Source organism: Vicugna pacos, chromosome 2 (assembly GCF_048564905.1).
Source record: "Vicugna pacos chromosome 2, VicPac4, whole genome shotgun sequence".
NCBI lineage: Eukaryota > Metazoa > Chordata > Mammalia > Artiodactyla > Camelidae > Vicugna > Vicugna pacos.
In genome coordinates, this window is record NC_132988.1 from 52673798 (window position 1) to 52696462 (window position 22665).

A 22665-nucleotide genomic window follows, 5' to 3' on the forward strand; every position below is an offset into this window, starting at 1 on the left:
GCCCTTCCTATCAGAGAAAATGATTTTCAACCCAGAAAGTGTGGAACACACATGGTTTATAGGAAATTGAATACTAGGATGCTTGTGGTGGTAATGCTAGAATGTACCCTAGTGCTTAAAAAATTTTTTTTGATGAAATGCTTCACACATTTGCACGCCATCTTCGTACAGGATGCTAATATCTGTATGGTTCCAGTTTTAGTATATATGTTGTCAAAGTGAGCACCTTAGTGCTTTGAATTAGTTAAAAACTTCAAAATGTAGCTGAAATACATCTCATTCTAATGAAAGAACAGCTGTGAAATCATTGTCAGTAATCTTTGAGTGATGCTGCAGATTTATAGGCATATCAGAAAAATGGAAGTGAATAAAATTCAATAGTTTCTGTTTTTATTTAAACAGAAATTGTTAAAATTTCACAACATGAGATTTTCATAATTTCTTGCAAAATTTTATGTTGTTCTTAGTAAAGTTGCAAGCTACATATCAACATTAGAAAATCAATCACATTTTTACACATTAATGACAAAGTTTCCAAAAAAGAAATTAAGCAAACAGTCCTGCTTACAATAGCATAAAAAATACTTAGTAGTAAATTTAACCAAGGAGGAAAAAGGTCTGTACACTTGAAGACTATAAAACAATGAGAAAAAAATTGAAAAAGACACAAATAAATGGCAAGATGTTCTATATTCATGGATTAGAAAAATTAATACTGTGTAAATGTCCATACTACCCAAAGTGATAGTCAGAGTCAGTGCAATCCCTATCAAAATTCCAATGGCATTTTTTACAGAAACAGGAAAAAACAATCCTAAAATTCATATGGAACTACACAAGACCCCAAATAGCCAAAGCAATCTTGAGCAAAAAAGAACAAAACTGGACACATCACTCTACCTGATTTCAAAATATACTATAAAGCTATGGTAATAAAAACAATAAAAACAGGCACATAGACCATCAGAACAGAATAGGAAGCCTCAGAAATCCATACATTTTCTGCCAAGAACACATAGTGGAGAAAAGACAGTCTCTTCAATGAATGGTGCTGGGAAAACTGGATATCCACATGCAGAAGAATAAAATGGAACTTTTATTTTTATTTTGAAAAATGAAGTCAACATGAGTTAGAGACTAAAATTTAAGACCTGGAACTGTTAAACTACTAGAAGAAAACATAGGGAAAATCATCTTGACATTGATGTGGACAATAATTTTTTTTATATATGACTTCAAAGGTACAGCCAACAAGAGCAAAAATAGACAAATTGAATTGCATTGAACTAAAAACCTTCTGTAGAATAAAGGAAACAATCAACAGAGTGATTGGGAAAATATTTACAAACCATACATCTGAAAAGAGGTTATTATCCAAAATATTTAAGAAACTCCAACAGCTCAATAGCAAGAAAATGAACAGTTTGATTTAAAAATGGACAAAGGATTTGAAAATACATTTCTTAAAAGAAGACATACAGATGGCCAACAGGTATATGAGAAAATGCTCGACATCACTAATCACCAGAGAAATGCAAATCAAAATCACGACACCATATCACTTCACACCTGTTAGAAAGAATATTGTCCAAAAGATGAGGTGAGAATGTGGAGAAACAGAAACCCTTGTACACTGTTGGTAGGAATGTAAATTGGTACAGCCTCTGTGGAAAACAGTATGGAGGTTCCTCAAAAAATTAAGAATAGAACTACTATATAATCTAGCAATCTCACTTCTGATTATATTTCTAAAGGAAATGAAGTCAGTATATCGAAGAAATATCTGCTGTCTCATATTCGTTGCTGCATTATTCACAATAGCTGAGATATGGAATCAACCTGTGTGTATATAAAGATGAATGCATAAAGAAGATGTGCTATATATATAGTATTGACAATTAAAAACTGTATAGGTATAACTCAGCCACTAGTAGTTTATATAAAATTTGACAAACTATAATCAAGAATAAAAGACATACCCTAAACACTTCTGAGTTTTGAAAATCCAGTCTGATAAACTTTGTGTTTAACAGTAGTATTGGTCCATTTATAGTTAATGTGATTACTGATACATTTGTGTGTATATAAACCATATTATCTCATATATTCTGTTAGCCCACTTGTTTTAGATTTTTTCTTACTTCACCTTTTTTTAATTAATGAAATATTTTATATTATTCCATTTATCTACCGCTATTATATTTTCAGTTATGCATTGTTTTACTCTTCTTTTATTGGTTGCTATAATAATTACAATATGCATCCTTTTTTTGGCATCCTTTTTGCAGTCCAAATAACAGGATTATTTTAACCACTTTCCCAATAATGCTAACTTTCCCTTTTGAAAGCAGTTATTGAAATTATTGAAAGTTTCCCTTTTGAAAGTTATTATTATTGTTGATCTTTGTCTTTTATGTATCAAGAGTATGGTTTTCTTTATATTGCTTGAGGTTTATGAGCCTTTGAATCTCTGGGTTGATGTCGTTCATCAATTTTAAATAATTCTTGACTATTATATCTTCATATATTTCTTCTGTCACATTCTTCCCTGCCTGTCTTTCTGGAACAATAATAAATATATATGTTACACTTATTTATCATGATCCAAGCACATATTATAAGCACTCTGTATCATGTCTCCTTTTTCCTCTTTATGCTTCAATTGTAATATTTCCTACAGGGCTATCTTTCAGTTCACTAAATTTTTATTGCAGCTGTTTCAAATGCTATTAAATTGATCTATTGAGTTTCTAATTTCAGATATTCTATTTTTTAGTTCTAGAATGCCTATTTAATTCTTATGATTTAAATTCTTAGGAGGAATTCTCTATGATTTCAGGTTTTTGTTTGTTTTTTCAAATTTTTCCCGTGTTTTCTTGAACACATTTATCACAGTTAAAGTTCTGTCTGCTAGCTCCAGTATCTGGATCACCTGTGGGTCCGTTGTTATTTTCTATTATTTTTTCTCTTGTTTTTTGATCACTCATATCTATCTTTTGGCATGCCCCATAATTTTTTATATATGTTTTTATTGACGTATAGTCAGTTTACAATGTCATGTCAGTTTCTGGTGTACAGCACAATGCTTCAGTCATAATTTTTAATAGAATACTAGATATTGTGTATAATACAGAGACTCTAAATGGCATTATCTTCTACTAGAGAGACTTCATACTTTTCTTTGCAAAGCGGATAGAAGTCAAAAGAGATTACCTTAGCCTAATCATGGATTGTGGTGATTACAGTTTTTCTAAGGCTTAGTTTACCTCTGATTTGTTCATTTTGTAAAGGTTAGTCCTCTGAGGATTTCAACTGTGATCCTGAAATGTTTTATTAAACACCCGCCCCCCCACCATGTTCTGAACTCTGATGTTTAATGACTCTGTGTTTTAGAGTTTTAGCTTAGAATTTTGGCATCACCCTACTCCTAATCCCCTTGCAGACATCTTAATGCAGAAATAGACCATATGTTTTGAGGCTTCTCAAATCTGCAGTTTTGTCATGTGGCCTAACAAGACCACCATAAGCTTATTTTCCAGCTCCTTAGAAACAGCCCTCTGCCAGACCTAAACCCAGATTCTTTCTCTCTTGCCTGTCATCAGCAAATATCCCAGGAAAAAAGCACCTGCAAATGGATAACTAACCTTTCAGATGTTCTATCCTGTTCAGAATCTTAGTGCTTGTCTATGCTGACAGCTCATATAGCTGGAAGCATCCACAACTCTATGAAGCCTTTAAAAATAGAATTTTGTTATATTATAACCTGGATTTTAACAAATAAGTCATTTATAACAAATAAAAAATCTGGATTTTATTGTTATATTTTGTATGGATTTATTTGGTAAGAATGTGGTCTTCTGCAAACTACTCATTCCCTCTAAAGCCAGTCATCCAATGAGCAATTCATTCCTTGAACTTGTTAACTTCTACCCCTACACAGTAAAAATGACAAAAATGCTTTTGAATGTCTTTATTTCATAATTTCTAATACTGCACATGATAATAATAAAATTTTCATGAAGACAAATTATTTTTCAGCTTCAATAAATACAAAAATCACATGAAATAATAATGCTGGCATAGATATTTGAAAGATTCCACATTTTACAAAATGTGAACTGTGATTTTTCAGTTTTTGAAAGTGGTAGAGTCTATTTTCTTTTGAGTGACTAGATATGAATAATATCATGAGGAAAAGAGTGGAGAAGCACCAACTTCAGCATTTAGGGTAGCAAAGCACATACTTTCAAAGATACAGTATGTGAGAGATGGATTTTTTAGTAGATTAGTGTTCCTCAAAAAATTAACAAAGAAATACCTAAGTATTCTACCAGGTGTTAAATTCTGAAGTATTAAATATGAAAATCAAATTCTGAAATAAAAACAGTGAATATATAAAGTGGGAAAATAAATTATCCCTTTTGTATTTACAAAGAATAGTACTGCTGGTTCTATGGTTTAATTTATTAAATGAATACAAATGGCTAAATTGTATAATAAATCAGAAGGAGTATAATATCACGAGGATTAACTAATTGCTAATTAAGTTTTTAGATTACCAGCATTCTCTAGTCTGTTTGTTTATATCTTCAGTACATATAAGGAATTATGATATGTAAGAGAGTTCGGATCATTTTGCGTAGGAAGAGTATTTATTAACCCAGGATTGCCACCTAATCAATTTAAATAGTTATTGTGCATATATTTCTATTTCATGTATTTATAAGTAAGTATTGACAAATAATACTATGTAATTGACCAAATACATATTATTGAGATTACAACCTAGTAGTTATGAAACTGAACAGGAATTGTTGTCAGAATTTGACATTACAGTATAGCTAATAAATTGCCCCCAATATGTTTAGATAATGTATGCAGATCTATTTACTTTCCTAGAGGTTCATATAATCAACCCTTTTTCCATTTTAATGTCTTGTTGACTTAAAGTCTTTTATTATGAACCATTAAATTTTAAAAAATGAATATATGTCTATTTAACGACAGAGCAATGCTAATGAGGTTCATTGCAGACTTATTTATAGTGCACCTTGTATTGATAAAAATAAATGATATATACCTTTTACTCCTTCTTTCAACATGTTTTTTGGAATTCACAGGTCGGTGGAACTTCTGATGAACCATCTAACTTGACTAACCAATATGCTGCTTTCTTATCAAGAACAGAAAGAACTACTAAACCATCGGATATGGTAAGAAGGCTCCTCTATAACTAAATGTTTTTATAATCTAGGAATCATAGAAGAGATTGAATAACAAAAACATTACATTAGGACCTGAGAGAGGTACCCGGTAGCCTGCTCTAACATCTTCATTTAGTATGATACTTCCATATTTTTAAAGTTCAATGAAATTCTTGAAGCTAAACAGAAGTGTAACATTGCTCTGTAGGAAAACATTACATAGACATCTCCTAGAGGGTCAGAGAGCATTCATTCTTAGGACATATAGAAAAATTGACTTGTGTTGTATATAAAGTAGGTGTACTTTAGGTTCAACTCAGTTTACTCATAAGTGCAAACTTTTTCCCTTTTCAATTTGAATCTATCTTGAAACTTAAGATGCTTCAGTGACATTTTTTACTCTGTTAATCTGTATTTTAACTGTGTTGATATAAATTTTTCCATTTTTCCATAAATTTCCATTTTTATAAATAGCTAATATTTAATAAATTAAAATAAGTAAAGCAGCTGAAATTTAAAAATGTGTACTTAACTATTTGATTCAGATTAAGTTTACTTAAAAGATCAAAGTGAAATTTAAAATTAAAAAATTTAGACTTGTGTGTATAAGTATTGTTAAAATAAATTTTTATAGAAATTGGACTGTCATTGTAAGATATTATTAGTAACAAATTAACAAAACAGGATCATCAACCAGGTTTTGAAATGTAGCCAGTCAACTGGAGAAGTAGCATTGCTTGCTGAAATGAAATTCTACTAGTTGCACAATGCCAGGAGTTCATTTATAATGTTTTTAATGGTGAAGTAACTGGTACAAGCTTAGAATGAACTAATTTAAAGGAAGTATAAATGCAATGCTAGTTAAGTTAATATAGCTGTGAATATCTAGGAAATCATAGGAACTAGATTAATTTAGTAGGAGCCATTCAGGAATGGACTTACTTTTTTCTGAGACATCAGTTGACTGAATCTGAGAGATGGCATCAAAGTTAGCATCATGGTCTGTGAGATTTTTTGTAACTTAAAGTTCAAAAGACAGTTTAAAATCATCTAGCAGTGTCTTGACATTTAAGAGACTCTCATAATTGTTAAATAAGTGTATTGTTTTCATAGGTTATTTCTCATTCTTGAGGAATTTTACGATTGTGTTATATTTCCCAAGTGAGTCATACTTGTATGCACCTTTGGATCCAGTATGAACTATGTCTTAAGTAATTTATTACCAATATAAAGCTTTTTAGCTTAGAGATATTCAGAATGGATTCATAGTTATTTCTGTCAGTATATTGTAGCTACTAGGAAAAGACAATGAAATCTCTGATGGTTCCCATAACAATGCGTATGTATATATTATACTTCATGTTTGTAGTGAAAAAAGATGATGGAGATCTGCTCTAAAGGAAGATGAGTTGCTCTAGCCAATTACTTTCATCTAATTTACATTTTCCTCTTTTATCTTTGTCTTCACTGCATCTGGAAACTCCTTTAAAGTACTGTCTTTTTTTTCAGTATGAAACACTTGCATTTAAAAGTATTGGGTTGGGAGGAAGGTATAGCTCAAGTGATAGAGTGTGTGCTTAGCTTACATGAGATCCTGGGTTCAATACCCAGTACCTCCATTAAAAAAGTTAAACAGATAAACCTAATTATGACTCCCTCCCCCCTCAAAAAACTAAAAAAAACCCCTTCAAACATTAAAAAAATGTATTGAGTGGGACTCTGCTTACCCAAGAAGTAAAATAGTTTAGTTCTATAGAACACTTTGGTTTTTGAATCCCTTTCACAAACAAAAATACCCTTCAAACATGTAAGTGTCTTATATATGTCTAATGAAAAATTCAAATTACTTATCTTGGATCAATATTGATCTCAAACTTATGAAATAATGGAATTAATTTTATAATTTTTATGTCAAAGTATTAGAAAATTTACCTCCTACATATTTAAATTTTATATTTATCAATATATTGCAGTCTTGAAGGTTGGCATATAGTTTAATTTTCAACATGTTACATATAAGTTTTACATAAAAATATTTAAAAACCCAGACATTGGTTTCATGTGAGAGAGCATATACTTCTCCCTTTTACAAGGTCCCAATTAAATAATTATTTTTTTAAACTACAACATAAGCATTAATTGAATATAAGAAGACAGAGAGATTGAAAATATGATAAATGGAGGCTAGACACAGCCAAACACCTGTTTATTAGGCATTCCAGAAGCAGAACGCTGAGACAGTAGTTGGGAGTCGTTGATGTAAAAAGCAGTAAGTTGTCTTGAGCAGAATAAAGACATGTCTTCAATTAGAAGATCTCAACAAAATGCCTCGTAGGGTAAACTTTAAAAGACATACATTCTTTTTACCTTCTTTTGCATTTTCAGAAGGCTGGAAATAAAGCAAATGCCCTTGAAGCTTCCACAGAGAAAAGTAACAGGGTCACCTACAATGGGATGAGAAACATAATCACATCAACACTTTCTCAGCAGCATTAACAACATTTCAGAGCTAGGAAATGATGGAATAGCATTTTCAAAAATTTCTAAGGGGAAATAATTTTGGATATAGAATTCTGCCTCTACTCAAATTTTCAGTTAAATGAATCAAGAAAATAATTTTTTGACACACAAGAGCTTGGAAATTTACACCCCATATATGAAGATGCTCCAACAAAATAAAAAAAGCAAACGAGAGGGTGATATAAACTTGGAGAAGAATAGAAACTGAGCATTTCTGGATGAAGTAGAGAAAAGTGAGTACAAAGTAACAAAGAAGGGATTTTTAGTTCATGCTTGAGACATTCTTCAAGAATCAGAGGTTTGGTGATGACAGAGCTTTATTTAAGTCTCTGTGTTTGGCTACACTAATTGGTTCAATAGGGAATAATTATGATATTCTAAATTCTGTTTTAATAATGATTGATTTGAAAGCAATCTGTACACATTGCAGAGGACTTAATTATAGTATAAAAATATAAATACTAGAAACCTTAATGTCATTAATAAAATAATAAAATCAAGAGGTGAAAGGTGGGAGACAGTAAAATATGCTAGATTTCTTATTTCCTAGTGCAGAGTTATCAGATGTTGTCAAAAAATTGACAAATTACAGTATAGGTCCTTATACTAAACTTGTAATACCAAACAAAAAAACAAACAAACTAAAAAACCCAGTTACTATTAAAATGAATTATTTCTCGGAATGGAACCAGGGAGAGATTGAGGACAATTTTACTGTTTATTTTAGACTCTTGTATATGATTGGATTTTTATTTTTGGTATTTATGCATTTGAAGTGGTATTATCACATACTGGTACATGGACTGACCCATTCTCTGCAAACAACCAAATTTCTAGACAAAATAGAAACAAAACACATACATGAATGCTTCCAAGAATTAGAAAGAAAGGAGTACTCAGGCTAAAGGCTGAATTAAGGAGGGACCTAGAATGGCAAGTAGAGCACTGAAGCCAACTTTCACCCTGAGGACATTTGCCTGCCAACCAGGTGACCTTGAGTTTTAATTTTCATAGTCTTAAAGGCCTCCAGAGAATGAAACAAAGCCTAAGACTCTCACAGTGGGTAGTCTCAAAGAAGATTCTTAATACAGCTAAGACTTCAGAGGGTAACCTAGGCAGGTTAAGAGTGAAATGCAAGCAATTCTGTCCTTACACACCAAATGGTTTAAAGGAAGATGGCTGGTGTTGAACTTTCTAGTTGTGAATGTATGTTAGGGGAATCACGCCTGAGATACTGTTACATTTCACCTTCATTCAGTGAGGTGAATTGTTAAAAAACACAAAATGCCTGTCTGTCACAGATATTAATGACATTAATTTTATTAATAATAAGAACTAATGCTCAGATAGTGCTTGTTCTATGCCAGGCATAATTCCACATGTATATTAATTCATTTGAGTACTGTAATTATGATCATCTTTAAAAATGAGGAAACTGAGGCACAGAGTTTAAAGTTTTTAAATGGCAGTTAGAATTCAAACCAAGGGAGTCCATCAATAGAATCTACTCTTTTAAGGGTATTTTTTGCACTGTTTTTCTCTGGCTTTAAGAATTAGCTCAACTGAAATAAATATGATAGTATAATAAATGATTTTTGTCATCTAAAACAAAGAGATATGACTGTAAGGATCTCAGACATTATTATAAGGGATACATCCTTTTTTTTTTTTTTGGAAATGTAACTTGCTTCACAGAAACTGATGGAGGATTCAGCATCATGAACCCATGAACAATACTGAATTTAATAACTTTCCTCCAGTTATTTAGAGGCCAAAAATAAACTAATGGCTATAAATTTAGTGGGAAAGTCATTGAAAGAATTTGGTATGCTTGCTTAGATTGAATCATGGCTCAGAAAGGGGCATCATTTAGCGAATGACAACCGGTATTAAAAAATATCCCCCAAATTACACCAGCATTTTATAAAAATTAACAAATGACTTGAAATGTATTAGAATTATTTGATGAACAATTGCACCACAACTCTTATCACCTGATGAATGTTTTTATAATATTTAGAGTTGAGAAGGGATTTTTAAAAAATAAATTATGATTTATATATTTATTTATATTCATTTGACTTGTTAAATATTTTGAATATCACTGCAGAATAGGTAAAAATTTAAGAGCAAAAGCTTTGGCATCAGAGAAATGCTTTTGTAGTCTCTGCTCCACCTTCTAGACGTATTAGCATAGGCAACATCTCTGTTTCTTCAAATGTTAAATAGGAATAATAAATTAAGTAGGGATAACCTGATAGGGCCATGGTAAGAACTAAGTGTATTATTGCTTACAATACTTATTTCATTGTGTTACCCATAGTAAGCTGTAAGTTATTTAGTTATAAAAATTGTGAATGGCAGGTTATGGCTCAAAGCTAAGTCAATCCCATTTTAAAGCCTATGGTCTCTTTTCATCATTCCATAATATTAATAAGGAGCAGGTATAAAAATATGGTAATGTCTTTGATTTCTACACTTACTTGTAAGTGATATTCACCCTCTTCAACCAGAGGCACCCTCCGTCTCGCATGGTGTTGCTAGGTCAGGATGAAAAGAGACAGAAAGAAAAATGTTCAATATTTGACTTTGGAAACATTTCTTGAAGCTTATTTCAGAGACCATAGTTGTGGGGGCTGTGGCTCTATAACGGAGCTTTAAAAATAATGAAAAGTGTCTTCTAATTTTCACTTTCCTTTGAATATTCTAGAACTAGAGGTAGGCTAAGAAGTTCAAGTTTTGTATTAGTTAACTATTTCTGAATAATAAACTCAAAATCTTAGTGGCATATACTAAAAAGCATTTATTACTTACTTGCAAGCTTGCAGGTCTGCTACAGAAGCTTGCTTCAAGCTGCAGTTTTGCTGGGGAAACCATGCTTCATGCTACCACTTGATAGATGTGGCTCTTGGGACCAGTTGGATAGTTGGGGCATGTTCTTCTCATGGGGATGGGAGAAATATAAGGGTATTACTATAGGAAAAGAGAATAGGAAAATGGCAGGATAATGGAATTTTCCTGCTACACTGAATGAAAAAGCCCTTCCTAGACTAGAAGTAAAGGACAGAGAAAGGCAGCAGAGCAAGGGAGTTGAGATATGAGTTTGAGGCCTGTTCCATGCTCGCCCACATTGCAGGTGAACTCCGGTAAGATAGGGGGTTGAGTAGTATTGTTGGGAATATGTGGGGACTCAGGTTGAGAAATCCCAGAGATGATGAAGTGTTATTTGCACTCATATCTGAAAGCCTGGGAGGGTGCTAGAGTAATACCTTCCTTTCCTCATACAGTGTAGCTCCTGCCGACAGAAGAGTTTTTGTGCTCTATTCAGGCAAAGAGGGCCAATGTCAATCAGGGTTTAGTCAGGAGACAGAACCACACTAGTTATTTTGAAATAAATACAAGGAATTGTGGATATTGGAGAACTCAAAAAGGCAAAGAGAGAACGCTGAAGTATCACAGTAGTAGTAACAAGCAATGCTACCATCCCTAGACCTTGGGGAAAAAAGGGAATAGGTTGGAATTATTATTATTACTTGGAAGCTTGGAGAGACCTTTTGTTAATGGGATTTATACTTCTGAAGAGGTAGCACAGCTTAGCCAGTGCTAGTGTCTCAGGAGCTCAGAAGAAGATCCCTTGGGCCTGGAACACAGACCCTTGGGTTCCAGGAGATAGTAAAACTATACTAGAAATGGATTTCAGCTGAACTCTTTCATAAGAATCAAAGTTCTTCTGACTAAAAACTATACTCTGTTACCCTCAATCAATCTTTCTTTTCTTGTAACATCTTGATGGGACAGTCATAGAAAGTTCTTAGACTTTTAGATAGTTTTTAGAGTTCATTGTATTGTTTAGTCAGTTTGCTTGTTGGTATCTTCTGTCAGTCACCTAACCATTGATGGAGGAGGGCACATTAAAGTGAATTTTCTTACTGCAGGCCCATCAATGCAAATAAAGGATTTTAGGCAAATGATTTCTGACACACTGAAGAGTGAGTTGGTCACAGTGCACTTAGATCCTTCCTGTCCTTCCATTACATTTTAATGTCTCTATATAAGTTTTTCATTTAATTGTCTAATTTCCTGAGATCAGAAAATGCATTTTATAAACAGCAAGAACAAGTGCCACTGGATGCCACTTCATCAAAGCACAGAAAGAGCAGTGAAGGCAACTGCTGAGCAAGAGACACTGATAAATTGGATTCTAGTAGCCTGCCTTTTGATTGGGTACAATTGCCTGTCACTACTACACAGACTGTGAGAAGGCAGTTCCCTAGTTTTTTATTATTTTTACTTGTCCTACAGAAATCTCAGAAGTAAATAATCACTTTATGAACAAATGATTTTATCTTTATTCTTTGGCTGATAAAAATTTGTACACTTTCACATGTTTTGAGAATGAAATCTGTCCTAACTTTGAAGACACCACGTTCATTTAAAATAAACAACAGCAGAATGACTCATACTCTGCATAATCTCTGAGACTTAGACTGTGGCATCCATTCCAACTGATTCCTACATTTTATAGCAACCAGTCACTGTTTGCTAGCTTATATGAGAATTGAAAGAGAAAAATACATTAAAAGTGGTATGGAGATTAGTCATGACCTTAACTCCATCATTTAAGTCTTTGATGCCAACATGACTTTATATGCAACCCAGCATGTAGTGTAATGAAGGCATTAATACTATTGAAACCTCTATATAATAAATTCATGACTAATGAAACATGACATTTAGAAATTGACTTCAAATGTCTAATTATCTTACTTAGAATGCACATATTCATGAGAAGTAAACCTTGTTTTAGTATATTTAAATGTTTAAGAATTCATCTTTTTTCAAAATTACCTCCACTGATGAAGAAAGCTATAGACTGCAACTCTGACTTTAATTATAGAAATCTGATTTCACTGACATGGGCATCATAGTCATCTTTTGACCAATTCAGAATATTAAACTCTTGAGTGTCTGGTCATCATTATATATATCATTATATTAATAGCCTTTCTGTTGGCATCTCTGGGGGCAAACAATAGTTCTATTGTATTATTATGGATTTCTAAGGGAAAGGGCATTTTTCCATCACATAAATTTAAAATGTAGCTACTAAGTAACATTATCTTAGTATCATCATCACAAGTACATAGGGAACAAATATAGAAAACTGAAACAGGTTCCTATAAGTTAAAATGACATTGCTAGAAAAATAGAGAGAAAAAGAGGGGAAAGGATAAAGGCCAGAGATGTGAAGAGGAATATAAAGAAGAGAGATAATGGAAAGAAGTACTCATATTATTAAGTCTGAAAGGGTACAGAGTAACGTAAGAAAAAACTAATAGAAGCATGTTGGAAAACTTGCAACTAGATTCAGTTGCTACTATGGGAAGGAACTGCTGCTTCTGGAATGAAGCAGACCCAGTGGAAGAAACTCCTTCATTTACCGGCCTTGTAAAGACCCTCTGCAAGCACCACCTGTTGGTAGGTTTTGCAGGTTTCCAGGATTGGAGCTGGAACAGATCAATCTGGTACATTTCAACATTTTGACTACTTAGCATCCATATTCATCCTTCTACTCATATTTGAAATTATATATGATATTCCAAACAACTCTGTGTTTCTTACTAAAACAGTACAACTGTCTTTTGTGTAACAAAAATTTTCTCACTGTGCAAAATGAGGTGACACAAGTTTACAGCAGTGATTGTCTTCATCTCTGGGCAAATTTAGTCATAACCCATCTAAATACTTTGTTATCTAAATACTGTTGTAATTGTTAAGGTATAATTGTTACCTAAATGCTAAATCATACATTGTTAATTTTAATAAGCCTTTTAGAAAATGAAAAGGAGGTGGAGAGGGAAAATGAAAACAACACACACACGCACATGCACATACAAGGAAATTTATATGAATGACTGACAATCCTTATTCTTAACTGGTTCAAGGCTGCAGATGGTATTTCTGACTTCTTTCTGCTATCACCCTCTCATTGTTCCCTTGGCCCACAATAAGAATGTCAGCTGTTCAGGGTTTGTTGTCTGATAGATGACCAAACCTTCACTTCTGAAGGATACAAATCCTTAGTGATCCTTTTTTTTTTTTTCCCGATTGATAACAATTTTCCATCAATTCTTAATATTGGAGGTAGAAGTATTAAGAGGAATCTCAGAGAATATTCTGAGTTCTTCCTGTCCTCTCTGTGTAGCAGCAGCTCAGATTCTACTTGTTAATTGTGACAAATCACCCAGTCAATAGAGTAAGCTGTACTTTGTTTCAGTGGCATAGGGACCCCAAAGTGCTAGTTGCCCATCTTAACTTTCAGTTCTGCAGAACTAGAGTCATGTCTCTAAGTGGAAGCTTTCCTCCTTTGGGAATCAAGTCTTTATATAAATAAATAGAGCTCAAAGTTATGCAGATAAGAGGCAAAAACTTTGTTGAGTGTGTTGTTAGGTAAAATAATGAGAAGAGGTATTGCCACATGTGTGCTTGAATACTCTCCTCTCAAGGTCTTGTCTCTCAATTGGCACCATAATTGAGTTTTCAGGAGGCCCTTCTGTTGTTCATTTAGGTCAGCTGCTTTTAAGTGGTGAGAGTCTATTAAACCTCATGCATTCTATGAGCAGAAACTCATTGCTACATTTCTTTAGCTGTTAAATGAGTTCCTTTACCAGAAATAATGTTGTCTAGAATACTGTAACAGTAAGTAAGCCATTCTGTAAGTCCAAGGAGGGCAGTGTTGGCAAAAGAATTATTGGCAGGGAAGACAAATGAGGTCCTTCCTTATCATGACCTCTTTTTCTTTTTAGGCTTTGCAGTCAATGTTATAATGGGTTCTCAAAAGTAAGTGTCAGCCGCGAGAGGCTGGAGAGGGATCTGAGGAGGTGAGCTGCCTAACTGGAAAAAGGCGCAAGGAGCCAACATGGAGCAAAACAGCACTTTATTGTAGTATAAACAAGTGGCCCACGTAGCTGGCGGCGTTCAGGTGTAGGCACTTGTCCTTTTATAATGCTAGTGGCGCATGCGTAGTGTTCATAGTGCTGAGTCACACTACTGGCGCATGCGTATTGTTCATAATGCTGACTCATGCTCCTAGCGCATGCGTACATTTACCACTTACCAGGTGCGAGCTGTTGTGAACTTCGGCCTTGGCCCGACGTACTCAATTAAGGCTGCCGACAGAGAGTAAGGGTTCTTAATTCACCAGTTCCTTCAGATAATTTTTTTTTTTCAAGATTGAGATATTCTTCTGAAATGTTTGTAAGAATTCACTGTTTGAAGACTTCTGGACCTGTTGTTTGTGGGAAGATTTTTTAAGAAGATTCAATTCCCTCACGTATTCTTCACTTGTTTCTGAGGCTTGGTATCTGGACCTTGTTGACTCTGGATAGACCAACCCCTTTCAGGCTTAGCCAGTTAATAGAAACAGCCAATGGCTCTTTTGCCAACGTGCCTTTTCTATGCAGATAAGCCAATCCAGAGCTCACACCACCACCCACCTCTTCTCTGGGACACTCTCACTTGGAGCCACCGTTCTTCTGCTCTAATCACCCCAGGCCAGGTACCAGGCAGCTAAGGTTAGCCCCCTAGCCCAGGACCCTGCTGAAATTTTTCAAACTAGCCAATTCTAAGCGTGTATACCCCGCCTCACCTGTTCCTTCCTGTGGAAACCACAGTAAAGGCTCTCACCGGTGTTTTCCCCTCACTTCTGCCTCCTGACCAGCCGGTTGCTTCCCGGTGTGGCTTCCAATGCCGTGGCACGCTTCCTCCTCTTGAGGACGGGTGAGTATAACAAACTCTCTTTTCAGTGGCGGTCATCTACTGACCTGTCGGCTTCCATACTTAAATAATAATAAAACCTGCATTTTAAATACCTTAGTAGATATTGGACCACTTATATTTTGTATTTTTTTTCTACTTTTATTAATCCAACTTTGAGAGAAATATATCCATTTCTTGCAAATTGTCAAGTAGATTTTCTTAAAGTTAATTGTATTTCCTTTTTATTTTTTTTGGTTTCTAAGCTCTATAGCAATGCCCTTTTATTACCCCCTGATATTGGTAATTTGTGTTTCCTTCTCTCTTTTCTTCCTTTTTTCTGTAATCAGTCTTACTAAGTGTTAATCAATATTTATCTTTTTTAAAAAAAGAAACCTTTGACTTTGTTGGTTTTTTTTCTATTATATGTTTATTTTCTATTTCATTGATTATCTTTATAATTTCTTCCTTTGCACTTCCCCTTAAGTTTGATTTGTTCTTTTTCTGGATTTTGAAATGGACTCTAAATCAATAATTTTCAGCTTTCCTTTTTTTTGAGTATATGTATTTTTAAGGCAATACATTTCCTTTATACACTGCTTTGTTCCACACATTTTAAGTTTTTTTGTTTGTTTGTTTTCACTTAGTTAAAACATTCTTTAACTCACATTTTGGCCTATTTAGAAAAGTATTGTTTAATTTCCATGGAGTTGGCTTTTTTTCTAACTCTTTGTTAGTGATTTCAGGCTTGCTTCCATTATGGAAATAGAGCATATGATCAATTTTTTTGTGTGTATGTGAAAGGAATGACCCATCACTGTGATATCTGTAGACCTTTCCTTAATGCATAAAAATATTCCTAACAATGCATACTATTTCACCTGCTGGCTCTCTAATCTCATGAGATAGAACACATTAGGAGCTGCAGACTTTATTTTGAACATCCTGATTATCTCCAACAATTATTTTTAAGTTTTCAGTATCTATTTTTGAATCAATATATGGATTTTAATTTTCAGTAGTGAAGTTTTTCACAGAAAAGGTGGGCATTAAATAAGAGTTGAGTATTTTTCCTCAGTCTTTTGGAATATCATTACTCAAGAATATCTTTTAAAACATCTTTATTTCACTTTGGATCACTCTGTTGGACATTTATTTAAGAACATTGCTATATGGTTGGTTTTTAATGTCTTTATATATGCATATCTTAGCCTTAGAGAGATGATTTATACCCTAAAGTTGAAAATTCTATCTTCATTGTTGCCCTTCATGGTTTGGTATCAATGCTAAGTACACAGTTGGTTCTCAGCATATACTTTTACATTTAAGAAAGAATATAAATCAATTAAACTTTTTAAAATCAATTTGAAAAAAAAACTAACCGAAAAAGAAAATACAAATCGAAGTCTGCTCTTTTCCTCTGAGAAGTAGTACCTGCCTCAAAGGAAGGATAGATGTACATAATTTTGAAATATTTAATTAGTCTAAAAAAGAGATGGAATCTTTGACAAACTGATATATAATCTAAAAGAAACACTTGACATGGTTTACATGAAAGTTTAGAGACTGGGTCTATCTTTCACATTATACCTTTCACTTAGTCTGTTTTAGTGTTTCTGTGCCTAGAATTTCTGAGGACCAAGGCTGCTTGAGGTTAGAGTATTTCTAGCCTCCGTATCAATACAGCTTGTAAGATGTATCTTTACATGAATATGAATATACTTTTTAAATATTAAATTTATTGTATTTATATAAAATGCTACCATGTATATTGTTTTTATTTTTCACTGTTATGTTTTGAGTTTTTCTTAGCCAGGTAAGATAAAAATGAAAAAAAAAATGAAAGTCATTAAAATTGTTTGCCGGTGTTATATATGTGTGCAGATTTTCTCAATTTGTTCCCCTATTTCCAAAATCCTTCCCTGACCTAGCACTTTATTTTCCTGGTCACTTATCCCATCTCATCTATACTTTTTTGCTAGTTCAATGTGCTAATTCTTTTTTATATGGTCGTGAGCCACCATTACAGTGCTTCTAGCTGAGTTTCAGAGAATCCTGAGATTAGTTGTGTTTACCTTAAAAGTAATTTCTAGAAATATATGATAAGCATCAACTTAACTTGATAAGAATTTTCTCTTAGATAAAGATTACTCTGAAAACAACTCTGTAGATGGAGGTTTTCTTGTTTGTTGGTATTCAAGTATTATTTAATTATCCAGTTCAGGTAAATCATTTCAAAGAGTTAGTTATTTTGCATGTTTAGATCTAGATCTTATAACTTATAAATTTTGAAAATTTTATTTTTAGTATCTGTTCTTAAAGTACAGTTTTGATATAAGCTTGAACATTCTTAGGATTTGCAATTATAATTTTATGTTACTTTTGATTAAAATAAACACTCAAAATCACGAAGCAAGCTAGAAAATACATTATTGTAAATGTTAAAATTTGTCTTCAACTTGCTCATTTAAATTTGCTTATTACATTTAAAATCTTCACACTTCAATTTCAAATTTAGCATAAGATTGTATAGAAAAATTTGGGGTTTATATATGCACTAGAAGTTTTAAAATTGTAACACACTGATTCTGTCTGATGTTTGTTACATTTAAAAACACAGTGATGCCCCTGTATTGAAAAAGGATTTTAGTATTTAATCTGTAATGTGTAGGTGTATGGCCCACCATTAATGACCTTTGGGAATATAAACACTTAGAGTTACTTGTTACCATTGAACTGTAATCTTAAGTGAGATTTTAAAGCTGTACTGCTGTCATTACACCATTGAGGAGCAGAAGTTGCTCTGTAGTTCAAGGAGACAGTAGATCGTTTATGTATACATCCCATCCTTTCCCCTGACCTCAGACATACATTCAACTACCTATCTGATATCTCCACTTGGATTTCTAATTAGTACTTGGATTTAATGACCCAAACCCAGTTAATTATTATAACTTTTTTATTTCCTCTAATTCCAGACAAATAGCATAAAAGTACCTTAAAACACAACTCAAGTGAGGAAATAAGTCAGAAAGTTTTTGTAGAAAGTAAACTTGGAGCTGATTCTTAATTTAGTGGATTGAGAGAGATGTACAAAAAGGACACATTTGTTATCTTCCCAGGATATCTGTTTATCCTCTTTCATTTCTTGTTCCTGTTTCTATCATGACTATCTGGATTTTCCTTGAAGCCTAAATTGCACAAATTCTCTTCAGGATGAAGCTTATTTTTAACATCATTGTAAAATACCTGTTCTGTTGTCAGTATTCTTGGAAGAAACATACCAGTGTGAATTTATTTTGTTAAAAGAGTTATTTATTAGAAGCTATTATTACTTAAAGTTTTATCATAAAGTTGCCCCTTTCCTTTTCAGAATCGTATTATTGGATTATTATTACAACTAGATTTTCTATTTGCTGGTAGATCCAAAATTGTATGCCAGCTGGTTAGGCCAGTGTTTCTTGGCCCTGGCTTAAAAAGCTTCTTAGAATCAGCTAGAGAGTTTTAACAAATGCTGATGCCAAGACCCCACCCCTAGATACTATAAATTAACTGTTGTGAGGTGGGGCCCAAGTATCCATATTTTTTAAAGCTCTCAGACAATGTTAAGATAAGTGCCTATTGAAAACTGAGTTGGACTATCCTATAATTTACACTAAATTTTACTCAATGTTAACCCTCTTTACTTTCTAATTAGTTTAATTTCAAACACTTGTTCACTAGTTCATTTGCTTATTCATTAATTCAGACATTCAATATATACTTATTAAGGGTCTATCATGAGTAATTCTAGGTGGTATGAACACAGAGGTGGACAAGACAAGATATAGATTTTAGCTCTCATGGAAGTAATACTTTAGTGCAGAAGTAATAAAGGCCTTAAGTCAAAAAAGTTATATGATGTGATCTTTTTGTTGTTGTTGATGTTGTGAGTCAGTAAGAGAATAGAGTACTGTGAAAGAGAAGAGTGACGGAGATTGGGTGTGAGTTAAATCTCCCAGAATGTTTCTCTGATGAAATGACGTTTGAGTTAGGATCTAAGGAATGAGAAGAAGCCAATGGTGAGAAGAGGCCGAGGAAGTTTGAACCAGACAGAAGGATCATTTAGTATCAGACCCCTGAGGAGGGAAAGACTTTATATTTTTGAGGAAAAGAAAGGAAACTAGATGGATAACTTTCAGATGAGAAAAATCAGTCCCTATTTGAATTGATGTTCCTTCAATGATAATGTATCATTTCCCTCTGATCTATTTCAAGATTTCCTTTTTTTGTCTTTGGTTTTTAGCAATTTGATTATGATGTGTTTGGGTAGAGATTTACATGGGTTTATCTTGTTTGACATTCTTGGATCTGTTGGTTTTTATCTTTGATCAGATTTAGGAATTTTTAGTAATTATTCCTTCAAATGTATACATTATCCCTGCACGCTTTCTTTTTTCCTTTCGAGGAGAATCTTTGTAATGTGATTCTGTTCTGTCCTGTTTGTATGTTACCCAGTGGCCAATTTGAAGCCTGTCTCTGCCCTATAGTTTCTACAGCACCAAGTGGGGCATGGGAGAGGTATCATTTCTTTTGTGCAGTGCGTGGATGCTCCATAGGGCTCTGCCTGACAGTCTCCCTGCAACATTAGATGGGGAAGAGGCAGGGTGCAGATTATTTTGAAGTAGAATGAGTATAGTCAAAAGTCCCACAGGGACTTCTTCCTGGTTCTTTGGTTAGAGAGAACAGGCTTTTCTTGAGGCTGTTTTTTTTTTTTTTTCTTTCTTGTTTTTCCTTCATGTGTCAGTTGGCATTTTCAGGATATGAGCTGCACTGTGTCTAGGCTAGGATGTATAGGAGGGAAAAAAAGAAAAACACTTAGGGGGTTAACTACCAGGTCTTCCTTTGAGTCCTGAGGTTCTTAGTCCACTTTATTTTCTCTACTTTTCAGGGTTTCTAATAGCTATATTTGATCTAGGGTTTTAATTTTAATTTGCAGGATTAGGGTGGCATGTGCTTATTCCATTTTGTCTGAAACGGAAACTCTCCTATTTAGTTTTCACAGCTGGCTTTCCCTATCCACTGTCTTGCATCTGTACCTGTTTGCCTTTTGTATATCTTTGGAGAAATTCAGGTCCCTTGCCCACTTTTTAAAGTGGGTTATTTGTATTTTTGCTATTGAGCTTTATGAGTTCTTTATATGTTTTGCATATTAATCTATTATCAAATATATGGTTTGCAAATAGTTTTTCCCATCCTGTAGTTTGTCTTTTTACTTTGATTTTTTAAAAATTCTTGATAATGTTTATTATATTTAAGGTATAAACATAACACTGATCTTTAGAATAAAAAACGAACATCTCCATCATGTATCTTTGTTCCCAATGATCTCTTTCAGTTAGATCTATGAAATAATACAGAGCGCAATGTCAATATACCCTGCATTTCAAAGGCCAAAAAAATAGGGGTTAAGTAGTGAGATCATTTCTATTAGATTTTATATTAGTATCAATTAATGAGTTAATCAACCTCAGTTGATTGTTTTTCTAAGTGAGTATCAGTTAATTTAATCTCACCCAAATGAATGGGTCTATTCTAGTTGCTCAATGCGATAGAGAAACTCTGCAGGTAAGAAGTATCCAGGGTATTCCACTGTATCTGGGGTAGTGTCATAATGGTAGTGTCCACCTCCTCCATGATGACTGAAACAATGAGTGTGCTCCAACTGCAAATCAAACCCTGGGTCTCTGGAGACAGAAACTGGCAGACAAACCAAAGGAGACTTCATCTCTTGAAAATGCAACCATTTATTCAACTCTTCATTAGAGTTCAATGAGCAGGAAGAAAATTCTGCAGGCATAATGTGAGTCTTCACTTTTCCCTTCTGAATTGCAAAAGTACCTCCCATCCCTACAGGCTTACCTCCATAATGTTTTTCAAGAGTCTGTCTCATACAAGTCCCAAAGTTAAGCTTTCCAATTCTTCTTTTGTCCTGCACCTCAACGACCTTTCCAGATTGGCCCTCACTGGCAAATAGATTAGCCAGTAGTGCAAACCCAAAGTCATGATATTTCTCACTATGTTTCTCCAGTAGGCACCCTCTATCTGCAGGGTTAGCAGGAGCAAAGTGACTTCCATTCACAAGAGGTTTGTGTTCACTTTCTGTTTGAATAACTGGCATAAACTCAGAATTGAATCCAAGAGTCTGAAATGGGCCTGCTTCCACACCAAGAATAAAAGCCCCAGGAAACTGGATTTCTTTTGCGATCTTATTTAGATCATAAATCTTTTTTTTGATTTACAAGAGGCAGTAAGTAAAGGCACACCTCCTACGTCTGTAATTCTAGTTTTCCCACAGATGCCTTTTACAGGAAAGGTAAATGGCTCCTTAGTCAAATCAGGGCAATCAGCTATAGAGACCTGGACATCAGCAAAGTTCTCCTTCAGCCCCTTCTGCAGAACTCCAACAAGCTCCTCTAGACTTGGCACATGGGAAGAATACTCAGCACAAGCCATTTTCTTTCTTCCTTAGGTGCGAGGATGTAGAAAATAAAGCTACTGTAGGCTGATTATCACAGGAGTTCACAGTGCACTGAGCTTGAACAGCTGCTGCTCCGATTGGTTAGGGAAGCCTACACCTGAAGCCTCCACTTGCCTCAGTCTTTACTGTGTTGATAGTTTCCTTTGCTGTGCAGGAGTTTTTTGGTTTGATGTTGTCCCATTTGTTTATTTTTGATTTTGTTGCTGGGGCTTTAGATGTCATATCCAAAATATCATTATCAAGACCCATGTCAGGGAGCTTTGTTCCTTTGTTTTCTTCTGGGAGTTTCATGTCTTGTGTTTAAGTCTTTAATCCATTTTGTGTAATTTTTTGGTGAGTAGTGTAAGATATAGGTCCAGTTTAATTCTTTTACATGTGAATATCTAATTATATCAGTACCATTTATTGAAGACTGTCTTCTCTCTCTTGAGGGCTCGTGGCTCCCTTGTCAAATATTAGTTTACCTTATATGTTTGGGTTTATTTCTAGTCTCATGATTCTGTTCTGTTGGTCTATTTGTTTTAATGCCTGTATCATACTGTTTTGATGGCTATTGCTTTATAGTAAAGCTTGAAATCAAGAAGTGTGATACCTTCTGCTTCGTTCTTCTTTCTCAGGATTTCTTTGGCTATTTGGGGTCTTTTAGGGTTCCATATAAATTTTAGG

The 22665-nt window shown here is 33.9% G+C and overlaps 1 protein-coding gene, 1 long non-coding RNA gene and 1 pseudogene across 22 annotated transcripts in view; 1 reads left to right on the forward strand and 2 right to left on the reverse strand.

Moving 5' to 3' along the window:
- Positions 1-22665, forward strand: part of STPG2 (sperm tail PG-rich repeat containing 2) — a 436638-nt gene that overhangs the window by 99380 nt on the left and 314593 nt on the right. For all 20 annotated transcript variants that reach the window (XR_012060157.1, XR_012060155.1, XR_012060156.1 and 17 more), the window contains exon 10: positions 5121-5213. Coding sequence is in view for 9 of the 20 variants with exons in the window: in XM_072940179.1 (XP_072796280.1) it covers positions 5121-5213 (93 nt within the window). In the remaining 11 variants the exon portion in view is untranslated. The remainder of the gene's footprint in view (positions 1-5120; positions 5214-22665) is intronic.
- On the reverse strand, positions 7374-15555 carry LOC140686398 (uncharacterized). Of its 2 annotated transcripts, none has more exons than XR_012060185.1 (5): positions 15373-15555; positions 14842-15012; positions 10539-10662; positions 10208-10264; positions 7374-7648 (listed from the first exon to the last, which is right to left on the reverse strand). It is a non-coding gene; the product is annotated as an uncharacterized lncRNA (long non-coding RNA). The 2 variants fall into 2 exon arrangements; XR_012060184.1 differs by having other exon boundaries at positions 10539-10697.
- On the reverse strand, positions 21031-21974 carry LOC102530641 (ester hydrolase C11orf54 homolog pseudogene; annotated as a pseudogene).